Raw genomic sequence first — 10,944 nt, 5'->3', positions numbered from 1 at the left:
AGACGAGACATCTAGCCTTTATTATATATCTATCTATCTATCTATGTGCATTACCACCACCTACTGGACTGAAGTTACCTATAGCTTTGCGAGATCTCGCAAAAGGTGTTGCAAGATCCCAAGAAAGTTTTGCGAGATCCCGAAGGCATTCTCTGCTTGGATCGAATACAAAGTGTTTGTGTGTTGTCAAAAAGGCGTGTATCTAAAGCAACTGGTAGAATAGGGGAGTCTCTGCTGTCTCCCAGTATGTGAACCAGTTCTCACCAGCCATGTTGTCTTCAAGGACGTGCATTATGCTCAGTAGAAAAAAGCAAAACAGGATCATAGGTTCAGTGGAGAAATATAGATTCAGAATGCATGATAGTTCGAAACATAACTAATATGTTGATGCACAGATACGTCCATATCTCTTGGCACACGATTCATCCAATCCACAGCAGCCGTACCCTGTAAAGAAAACCCTCCCTAATAGTGCTTCCTGCTCTCTGGCTGTCAATACTTTTCTTAGTCAGCTGATACATAGAGAGGATATCAGTGGAAAGCAGCCTCAACAAAGCACAGGTACGCTATGTACCTGTGTGGTTAGTTTTGTAAAGCATCTTTACCAGAGCAGAAGCACACTATGTTCTGGTATCAAACTGTTGTGTGTGTGTGTGTGTGTGTGTGTGTGTGAGAGCAACTGCGTTTCTTCGATCTGACCTGGCATAACCTTCATGCATTCAGTCCTTCGGCGTCTGGGACTGATGCTTATGTCCTTTTTTTTTTTTTTTTAACCTTTCCTCAGATTAGCACAACTCATGCATTAATACACATTAAACTGTGTGTGGGTCAATGCTAAGCTAGCAGTGCCTTTACAAAATAATATATTCCAACACAATCAAATAGTCACATTCTCTGTTTCCACAGCATATCACATGTCTCAAATCGACAGAACTGTATAATTATCATTGAAGAAAAACTCAGCTCAGTGAACTTGAGATATTTGAAATCCTCTGCTTGTACAATGGGCAGTTTTTAAAGCTTTTTGTGTTGTTAAATAAGAGAGAGGCACAGAGAGAGCAGAACATTCATAGTCTTGACCCAAAGTGTCAGGACCACTGATCCTGGCTCTGTCTGGTTCTTTCTACCTCTCTCTCCCTCTTTGTCTCTCTCAGTGGAGTCACCTGTACTCAATCCTCCACCCTCTGCTGTTTAAGCCTGGGTCAGACGTCTACTCATCGCCAGAACATAGACTCTGCTACACAGTCAGTCTTCCTCAGGCCTCCTGAATGATACTAGCTCCAAAATGTACCCTGGCTAACATTTGTTTGCTCTGCCTCCAGCTCACCGACCAGCCTCCTGCCTCACCGCCCCACTCCAGCTGAACCAGCTCCTCTGTTCTCTGGATCAAGCTGAACCTTGGATTCCTCCATCTTTCCCTGTCAGCTCCAGCCTCTGACTACAACCTCTGTCTAGCCACTGCCTACTCCATTCTGCTCAGCTCTGCCTGGCCTGTCCTAGTTCCTGATTTCAGTCTCAGAACCTTAGCCAGACTTTGATTTCCCAGACCAGCCCCTGAACCTTGGCAGCTACAGTCGTCCTTACATTTATTCACACCCTCCCATTAAAGAAGGAACAAAAACAGCTGTCACTGAAATAAATTGAAACTGACAAAAGTAATAATAAATCAAAATGTAATGAAAATCATGACATTGCTTTGAATTGTGGTTCGACAGAAATATAAAAAAAAAAACAAAAAGCAAGCATGATGGGACCCATAAACTAATATTTTGTTGAACATCCCTTTGAGGTTGTGGTAGACAATAGAAGACAAAATCTGTACTCAGAATCATAGAGATCCTGAGAAAAAGTCGTCTGTTTATTGAGCTGTCAGGTGAATATATGCAGCTGTCTTTTAGAGTTTAGTTACTCTGTCCTCTGCAACAGCTTCAGTTTCCTTCTGTGGATGCTCTCACTTAAGAATCAAACTCCTTGTCACAGTGCCTTTTTTGCACTTAAGGTCTTTTGTGTTATTTTAAAGTGACTGTGCATAAATTCTCTTTTGGAACACCGTGAGGTCACTTGAAGCAGTTTGTTTGGTTATCGTCTCTTAATAAAGTTTATTCAATGATTGCGTAATACCTCTATCTGACTCCATTAAACAGTAACATGCTTTCACCTCTGCTGCAGTTTTAACTTTATTTTCAACAGCCCCTTTTGGACTTTAGCTCCTGATCGACCTGGGGTTAGTGAGGCAGCACATGAAAAGTCAAAATACCTGGAGGCTGACTGACACTTTGCACTAATCAGTGGTGTGCTGAACAGTACAACACTCTGCTCATTTTGATCTCTTAAGCTTCACTGTAGGGATGGCTAACTTTGATGACATTCTGGAGGAGGCCGGGCCGTTTGGCCGCTGCCAGAAGCGTATCTTCGCTCTGCTCTGCCTCTTATCTTTGCCTTTTGCAGGAGTGTACGTCGGCATCGTGTTCCAGGGTTTCACCCCCGATCACTGGTGTCGGGACTCTGCAGTGGTGGAGAGGAGGCAGGCCTGTGGATGGAGCCTGGCAGACAGTCGCAGGCTGACGGTGCCTCTGATCAACAGCTCTGGAGTGCTGCAGCAGAGCAGCTGTGAGCAGTATGAGGTGGACTGGAACGCCACAGATCTCAGCTGTGACTCCAAGGAGCTGGACCTGAGAGGAGTGTCAAGTACAAGATGCAAGGTCAGTTCTCCTCTTCAGTTGTTTACTTGGTGTGAGTTTATTGTTGGTTTAACACAGTTCTTAATTTTCATTTTTGTGTATTAAGGGACGGATGCAGTGCTGTGACAACTTATAGGCACTGACAGTAAACTGAAGTTGTTTTCAAAGCTGTTTTTTTTTTTTTTTACCAGCTAACCCATTACGAAGTGCAATGAAAAAAATCAATCTTAAGTCCTTACTCTTTACCCTTAAAACAGCACCAGCTCTCCTCGGTACACTTGCACACATCTTTTCTAAGGTACTTGGCAGGTAGGCATCTTGTTTTTCAGTAGATCCAGTGTGTCTCAGAGTCTTCTGCTGCTTCATTTAATCAATGACTAACTCCTTGATGTTGACATCAGGGTTCTGTGGGGTCAGGACATCTGCTGCAGGGTTTGTTGTAGCTGAAGACAGATTTTTATGGCTCTGAGTGGACATTTGGACTAGTTCCTCTTTTGCAGAATGAATCTGGGAGCAATCAGAAACCTCCCTGATGGAGAACAATCCCAACATCTAAAGTGCGTGACACAGTTCTGAGCATCACAATGTACATTTTCTGTGCGGATGTGATTGCAGCTTCCAGAACTGTGTTGAAGTCTCTAAAAACTTAGCTGCCCTGTGTGACAGCCTCCTTCTTTAGCAGTCCCTCCTGTCTGTCGTTTCTCTGTTACCTTGCAGGACCTCGGCAGGTGGAGTTTATCAGAACAGCTGGCCCGTCTCCCAGCAGCATTTTGCTTCAGTCCGCTGCCTCTGCATTCTTCTGGCACCTTGTCGTTGTTTGTTTTGGCTTCAGCCTTGTTAATTTAGGTTTTACATTATACAGCACCTTCCACTCACCATTCAAACACTCATCCATCTGCTGACATTGATTAAACCTGCAGTGTGGGACTTGTGTCTCCCCTGTCGGGCAGTGAGAGTAATTACACAAACACTGTCAGTGTTCATGACATACAGCATACCTCCACATAAACCAGCCTTCTTTTAGACTGTAATCCTTTCTCTGAGTTTCTTTTTTTTATCTGGAGAATCACAACCTTTTCTTGGATACTTCCTCGTTTTTTCCCATCATATTCTCCATCTGTAGTCTGCACAGTCTCCTTTGCTACAGTTGCTTCCCTCTTCAGCTCTGGCAAACCCATCATTGCCCTAAAATGCATCGGTACTGATGCGCCAATGCGAGAATGCCGCCACAGACTGATTGGTTAACCAACGTTGTTTAAACTTGTATGAAAGAGTGTGACTTTGAGTCATTTCAGGCTTCTTTTTAGTTTAAAAACCTGCTTTCCTGTCATGACAACCAGCTCTACACTCCTATTACACATTGTCAGACTTATGATAAAACAGATTTTTTTAAATTCTTCCCTTCAAAACATGGGCCTACATTACCCACAATGCAACTCAGCCAGTGATGGTTCAGTCTGTGTTATGGTAGTATCTGCTAACATAGCCTCAAGCAGAGATGAGGAGCAGTCTACAGAGATCAGTGTTCCTCTTCCACATACGTAGCAGTGCTCCTGTAGACCTGTAAACACACTTGGATGCATAAAATTGGTGCAGTTTTTTTCCTTATAGCATTACATTTTCATTACCACACAAGCAAGGCCTAGTATTTCTTATCAAGAGTTTGTTAAATTGCAGTTCAGCAGAAGTCTGAAGGGTTCATCCCAGTTGATTGACAGTGACCCGACACCAGAAATAAACAAACTCACAACCATGGATGAATTTGTGTTAACTTGCTAAACGGTGAGTGGTGCGTTTTGAAGGATTTCACAGACGGCACCAACAAAAACTGGAATCTCTTGATAAAAAATCTACAGATGAAATCAGGCTGGACACTCGTTACAAGCTCTGGGAGACCATATGAGGTTTTCGAGCCCGTAAAGAATTGAAATCCACCCTGAAGCCTCAAAACAGTGGGTAGATGATAATGCTAAAGGTAGCCTTCACTATTGCAGTGTATTCTTCATAGGTGGACAGGATTTCTTTGAGGGGACTCATTCCTAGTGCGCCTTCTGGGGTTTCATCATGGCTCAGAATCTGCTATGGATGTGTTTTTTTTTTTTTTATAACAATAATAATAATAATAATATGTTTTTATTTATAAAGTGCTTTTCTCCTCCTGTATATAACACTTACTATATATAGAGAGAGATGTACTTGTTGCAATGCACCAAGCTCTGGCTTTAAAAAAAAATCAATAAAAACTTCAATTAGGAAAAAAAAGAGAAAGCTTTCATGCTGCCTTTGTTGGAAGTAACTACTGTGTGAGCAGTGGTGTGCAGATTTTTGAGGGGTCAAGGGTATAAACCAATTGGGGGCATCTCTGCAGAGTTAAAGAGAAATTCTGGTTTATTTCAACCAGGTGCATTTCCTATTAATGTGGCGTTTATTCCTCTATAGGTGATGCCAACTTTGCACTCTCCACCTCTGTTGTAGACATTCGGCAAAATGAAGAGTCACAGAAAACATGGCACACTGAAGCAGCTCCCTGCAGCTCTCCAGGAAAAAAAAAAAAACTTTTACTTGAATCTTTTTAAATTATTAACTGTAATAGTTGTTTTTTTGTTTTACTTGGAACACAAGAAAGCCCACATGCCAACTCAACTAATCACCAGAATTTTCATTTGTGCTGCGTTTATGGGCACCTGCTGTGAGTGACACACAAGCTGTGATGTTGTGTTTGTCACCTCCATTGACTATGTTTATTTAATCAGTGTTGTATTTTTGTGTTTTAGGACGGCTGGGAGTACGAGTATGAAGGCAGAAGGTCCTTTGTCACCGAGGTGAGATGAGAAATATGATGCATTTGTTCCTCATAAAATTCTATTTTATTCTATTCTTTATTTTACACTCCACTACTTGCACTGTTTTATCTAGTTACTAGCTGCACTGTGCTATGTGTACATATGTATTTATCCAAATTATTTTTTATTTCATTTTATTTTATTTTATTTTGTAAGAGTATTCCATATTGCACTGCTGCTGTGAGTTACCACACAAGTTTCGCTGGTTGCAATTACAATAAAGCCTCTATCTATCTAAAAACAGCTGCTTTACAATTCAGATAACTCACTAAAAATGTCCTGTATTTCTCCGTTAAATCAGTATTAAAATTGTGCAGATGTGTAGGTGAAATCACAGGTGAGCAGTCTCTGGTTGCTGATATTTCACTCTACAAATGTGGAGGTTTCCTACAGCAATGTCCTCTTTTCTTGTTCTCAGTTCGACCTGGTGTGTTCAGACGGATGGTTTGTGGACATGTATCAGTCCACGCTCAACGTGGGCTTCCTGGTTGGCAGCTTTGCTTTCGGCTACTTTGCTGACAGGTGAGCCCATGATTTTCTTTATTTTAGATGCTGGCAACTCCAACAGTATTTTACAGAAACCTGCACTGACTTAATGAGTCACTCCTGAAAGCTCTGATCTGGTTAGTTTTGGTTTCACGTTGCAATTAATGAGCGCATTGAAGAACTTTATATGACACACAAACAGTACGTCACCAACATCCTTCATGTTGTTTGGTTTGTAGATGAAAGCCCAGAAAGCTGTCCGAGTCGTCATGAAAAGGAGTTTTGTCCTTGTCATTGCTGGAGACAACACATTTTCTCTTTCTTTGTGCACCTCGGTATAGTGCTGCTGCAACTCATGTATATTCAGGTGCCATTGCTTTCCTGTTCTGTCTAAAAACACCTGGAAGTGTCAGCTTTCAATTAGGTTTTTCTAGTTGTATTTTTAGGACCCTGTTGGACCATATTTAAAACTCTATCCATGTGCTACTGCAGCTCATTGGTCCTTCTACATCAGCCCGTAACTTCCTTTAATCGATCACAGAGTCCAAACCATCCCAAAAAATGTTTTCACAGTAGAAACACGATGAGCCGTGTTTCTGTTGGATCCGGCCGAGACCAGGTTTGTTTATCAAACTAAAGTCTGACTGTTTGATCCAGACAAAACATGTGAAAAGGGCCAAAGGTATGGATGGACCCCTTTGCAAATGGCACTTTTGATTTATAACCACAACAGACTTATCATGAGAGTATTTTAAATATATGTATTTGTCTAATAAGTATGTAGTTTGCTGTAAACAAGTAAGATAATTGTTCACTTCTATCACAAGCTACTGGTTTTGTTCGACCACATTTACCAACACTACCTCTGTTTACCATCAGCACCGGCTTCACTTAGAGTGGTGCCACATGCTGGAATCACTATTTTAAAGAAACCACATCCTCACCTGCTGTGTTTTTATTCCGCAGGTTTGGCAGGAAGATCAGTTTCCTCGTGTCTAACCTCTGGAATGCAGTTGCAGGGATCATACTGGCTGTGGCTCCGAACTACGTCTCCATCCTGGTGATGAGGACCGTCTTGGGCTTAGGAGTCAAAGGAAACTGGATGACCGCATATGTGCTGCGTAATGAAAGACTCTCCAAAATGACTTCTGGGGCATTTGTCTAAATAGATTACGCAGCCAAAGGCACCCCAAAGGCATAGTTTTACTACTTTTCCTGTCCTCCTTCTAGTCACAGAGATGGTTGGAGTGGAGTACAGGCGGACGGTGGGCATCTTGTTCCAGATGTTCTTCAGTGTCGGCGTCCTCATCCTGCCTCTGCTCGCCTACTTCGTCACCGACTGGCGCTGGCTGCAGGTCATCATCACTGCACCCTACATCTTCTTCCTCGTCTATTACTGGTCAGAAACATATATTTGTTTTTAAATGATGTAAGCTTTAACTCGTTTTTCGTTTTGTGTTTCTGTCTATACTTTGATGCAAAAACTAGAACAAGCGTTGTATTAGCTACACCATACTGACACTGGGGTGGGCCTCCCTTTACTCTCAAACAGGATCAGTTCTTGATTGTGTGGTGGAGAGATTTCGGACTAATTTGCATCATGTTGAAGACCAGCAGTTCTTAGAAGGCAATGAGATGTAATTTTATGCTCATTCTGATGGCTGAGGTGAACATTAACTGAAGTTCCCAAGCGTTATCTGCAGGATGCTACATGCTGCCACATGATGGCTGATTGGATGATTGCATGAAAAAGCAGGTGTACATGTGTTCCTCAAAACTGTAGCATTGCAACAATAAAGGAGTGGAGGTCTGGGGGTTGCATGTGATTGTACCACTTCTTCTTTTACTGCAGTTTTGTTAACAGTAACTATGTCCTCTCTCTTAAACAAGGACTTTGGTTGCTCAGCCATACTTTAACTGTACTGTATTTGTCATAACCACTCTTCAACCAACACCAGTGCTTGTGTCTGCTGGTTATGTCCGTCAGGTTCGTCCCAGAGTCTCCGAGGTGGCTCCTCTCTCAGAACAGGTCGGCCCAAGCTCGAGAGATCGCTGAAGCTTTGGCCAAGGAGAACAAGATGAAACTCTCGGCGGACTTTGAGGTAGATCACTTTAAGAGTTTTACAGACAACAAATGAAACGACCAAAACAAGCATGAATATACCCTGCTATTGTCTTAGTTTAACACCCTGGTGAAGGCTTTTAGTAGAAATGTGCTGGTTTCTGAGAAGTAATGTCATCATGAACCTAAAGACTTAGTGCAGTTTTGAGTCTTGATCTACTTCGTCAAAGATCCAGCCCAAACATCACAGTCCACAACTGCTTTATGCTCCAGACACTGGCTGGTGATGAAGGTGATTCCGCCTCTGCCTCGGTTCTGGACTTGGTCAGAACACCAAATATGAGAAAACATACTTTCATCCTCATGTTCAATTGGTGAGACTCAACTAAAATCACAAATTTGTATTCTGAACCAGCCCTAACATGTAGGAGATGTTGAATCTTGGTGTTCGTGCTCCGCAGGTTCACAAGCGCTGTGGTTTATCAGGGCCTCATCATGCGGGTGGGGATAGCAGGAGGAAACGTCTACCTCGACTTCTTCATCTCCGGCCTGGTGGAGTTCCCTGCTGCCTTCCTTATCCTCTGTACCATTGAGCGCATCGGCCGACGCCTCCCTTTCGCCGTTGCTAACATTGTAGCTGGAGCTTCCTGCGTCATCACTGCTTTTGTCCCTGACAGTGAGTGTTCGCCAACGTTAAGTGTTAAGATGACAAAAATGGCTCATGCTGGGTTTCTTCCTCCTCAGACATATACTGGTTAAAGACGGTGGTGGCCTGCATCGGTCGGCTGGGGATCACCATGGCCTTTGAGATCCTGGTGTTTGTTAACACTGAGTTCTACCCAACGTATGTCAGGTGAGGACCAGAGTGAAATATCTAGACATCTGTGGGACTGATCACGGAGAAATCTGGTTTATGACTAAACCAACGCTAAGCAGCAGCAGGTTTACTGAGCACCCTGGAGCTGATCCACTGTTATACTGATGTGTGTGAGTACTGCAAGACATCACATGCTGAATCTAACCTCAAACATTTTGACTGGATGCAGGAACTTGGGAGTGTCAGTGTGTTCCACTCTGTGTGACATTGGAGGCATCGTGTCTCCTTTCATGCTCTACAGACTGGCTGTCATCTGGCTCGAACTGCCGCTCATCATCTTCGGTGGGTTTCTGCTTTTAATGACAGGCTACTGAAATTGTTTAAATCTCTACTATTATGTGTACAAATGGCCAAGTGGATGAAACTATCTGCACAGCCTTAAAATCCAGCAATAACTAGTGAAGTTAAAACAAATGAAAGGGTTAATAGTTGTAGGCCTCGTGTAGCAGGGTGAGCGTATTTTGATTCCCGAAAACCAGGACACTCGTCCTGGCAATGAGATAGTCAACTGATACCTGAAGTTTACATAAGGGTGCCGTATAATTTCAGTACATTTAAAGTATGCCTCCTCCAGGAATGGACCAGGACATTTTCATCACTTTATAAAAAACAACCAGGACAGGACATGAAAACAGGACATGTCCTGAGAAAACAGGATGTTAGGTCACCTTATTATGTAGCAGATACATAACCTGTAAAAGCTTTATTTCATGCATTGGGATGATTATTAGCCACTATCACAGCCCAGACTTGAATATTTGATGTAAAGGTGCTTAACTAGAACAAATCACATTAACTTTTATGGACTCAAAGACTGCAAGAGCAACAGTTTCTGCTGCTCTGCTAAGCTCGGCTAGTTAACATAATAATGAGTAAACTACTATAAGCTGTTCAGAAAATTTCAGAAAGTCGTGATTATTACTGAAACTGCTGATCATGTTGATTGATGGTGCAGGAGCTGTGGCGTTCGTAGCTGGAGGTTTGGTGTTGATGCTGCCTGAAACCAGAGGAGTTCCTCTACCTGAGACCATCGATGACATTGAGTTCCCTAATCGGTGAGATGTTTCCCAACTCATGGAGGGATTTTTTTTTGTTTCTCCTCTTAATGGCCTCAGAAGACTTCATTTGAACTATGTCTGTGGTTATTGTTAACAGGAAATATCTAGATTTAGTAATGATGTTAAATGACATACAATTTCCGTATTTTAACTATTATTCCTTATTGTGTGATTTCACAATGTATTCTTTTCTCAGGAAAAAGGAGAATCAAGTGGAGAGTCAAGACCTGAAGAAACCTTTAAAATCAGACCAGATATACGACAAAGAAACAACTGTTTGATTGTCTTTTATTTCACTTAGCGGCTCAAAAACAAGGAAGTTCCTCTCTAGACGTTCTCTATAAAGTATGACTTTCCTCATATTCTTCGTACAAAGTTTTATTTTTTAGCTCTGACAGAGAACAGACCTTTCCATGTTAAAACCAGTAATATACTGCGCTTGTTGTGCTTCCACCACAGAAAACCAAACACGTTCTGACATCAGATAATACGAGCCTACAAACACAAGTCATGTTGCAGCAAACCACTAAGGTTAAGACATCCTCAAAAAGCACAACGTACATTCGCTTCCTGAAACCACTCACATTTTCAGGTGAGTCGTTTTTAATTGGCTTTGATGGTTCTGTCAATCCAGTCGACAAACTTAGAGACTCGAGCGTAGACGCCGGGTTTCATGGCGTTGGCGCAGCCCAAACCCCACGATGTGACGCCCTGCAGGACAAACTTGTTCTGGGCGTTACACACTAGAGGGCCTCCGCTGTCGCCCTGCAGGGACAGAACACATGCAGCAAAAGGCATTTTACAACAGGACGCACTGTAACATGACATTTGTAATGACAAACTACCAAAAGTCACATAATATATCTGCTATAACATTTTAACCAACATACACATGATGATGTTTTATACTCACTTTTTAAATGACATTCTTCAGTGA

General features: G+C 42.4%; 2 protein-coding genes across 2 annotated transcripts in view; one reads left to right on the top strand and one right to left on the bottom strand.

The window, feature by feature from the left end:
• Window positions 1–2,348: 2,348 nt before the first annotated feature.
• On the top strand, window positions 2,349–10,412 carry LOC103357179 (solute carrier family 22 member 2-like). Its single transcript, XM_008281613.1, has 12 exons — window positions 2,349–2,702; window positions 5,456–5,503; window positions 5,943–6,046; window positions 6,977–7,131; window positions 7,241–7,409; window positions 7,998–8,112; window positions 8,346–8,446; window positions 8,534–8,748; window positions 8,817–8,925; window positions 9,119–9,231; window positions 9,905–10,004; window positions 10,204–10,412. Exons 1-12 carry the CDS (start codon window positions 2,349–2,351, stop codon window positions 10,286–10,288), a joined length of 1,668 nt encoding a protein of 555 aa, XP_008279835.1. The 3' UTR covers window positions 10,289–10,412.
• Window positions 10,279–10,944, bottom strand: part of plg (plasminogen) — a 16,184-nt gene continuing 15,518 nt past the window's right edge. The window contains exon 19 of the mRNA XM_008281614.1: window positions 10,279–10,772. Within this exon, the coding sequence (XP_008279836.1) occupies window positions 10,611–10,772 (162 nt within the window). The 3' untranslated portion in view covers window positions 10,279–10,610. The remainder of the gene's footprint in view (window positions 10,773–10,944) is intronic.

This window comes from Stegastes partitus, unplaced genomic scaffold, assembly GCF_000690725.1.
Source record: "Stegastes partitus isolate 25-593 unplaced genomic scaffold, Stegastes_partitus-1.0.2 Scaffold239, whole genome shotgun sequence".
In the NCBI taxonomy this organism is placed as follows: domain Eukaryota; kingdom Metazoa; phylum Chordata; class Actinopteri; family Pomacentridae; genus Stegastes; species Stegastes partitus.
This window is presented reverse-complemented; position numbering and strand designations above follow the sequence as displayed.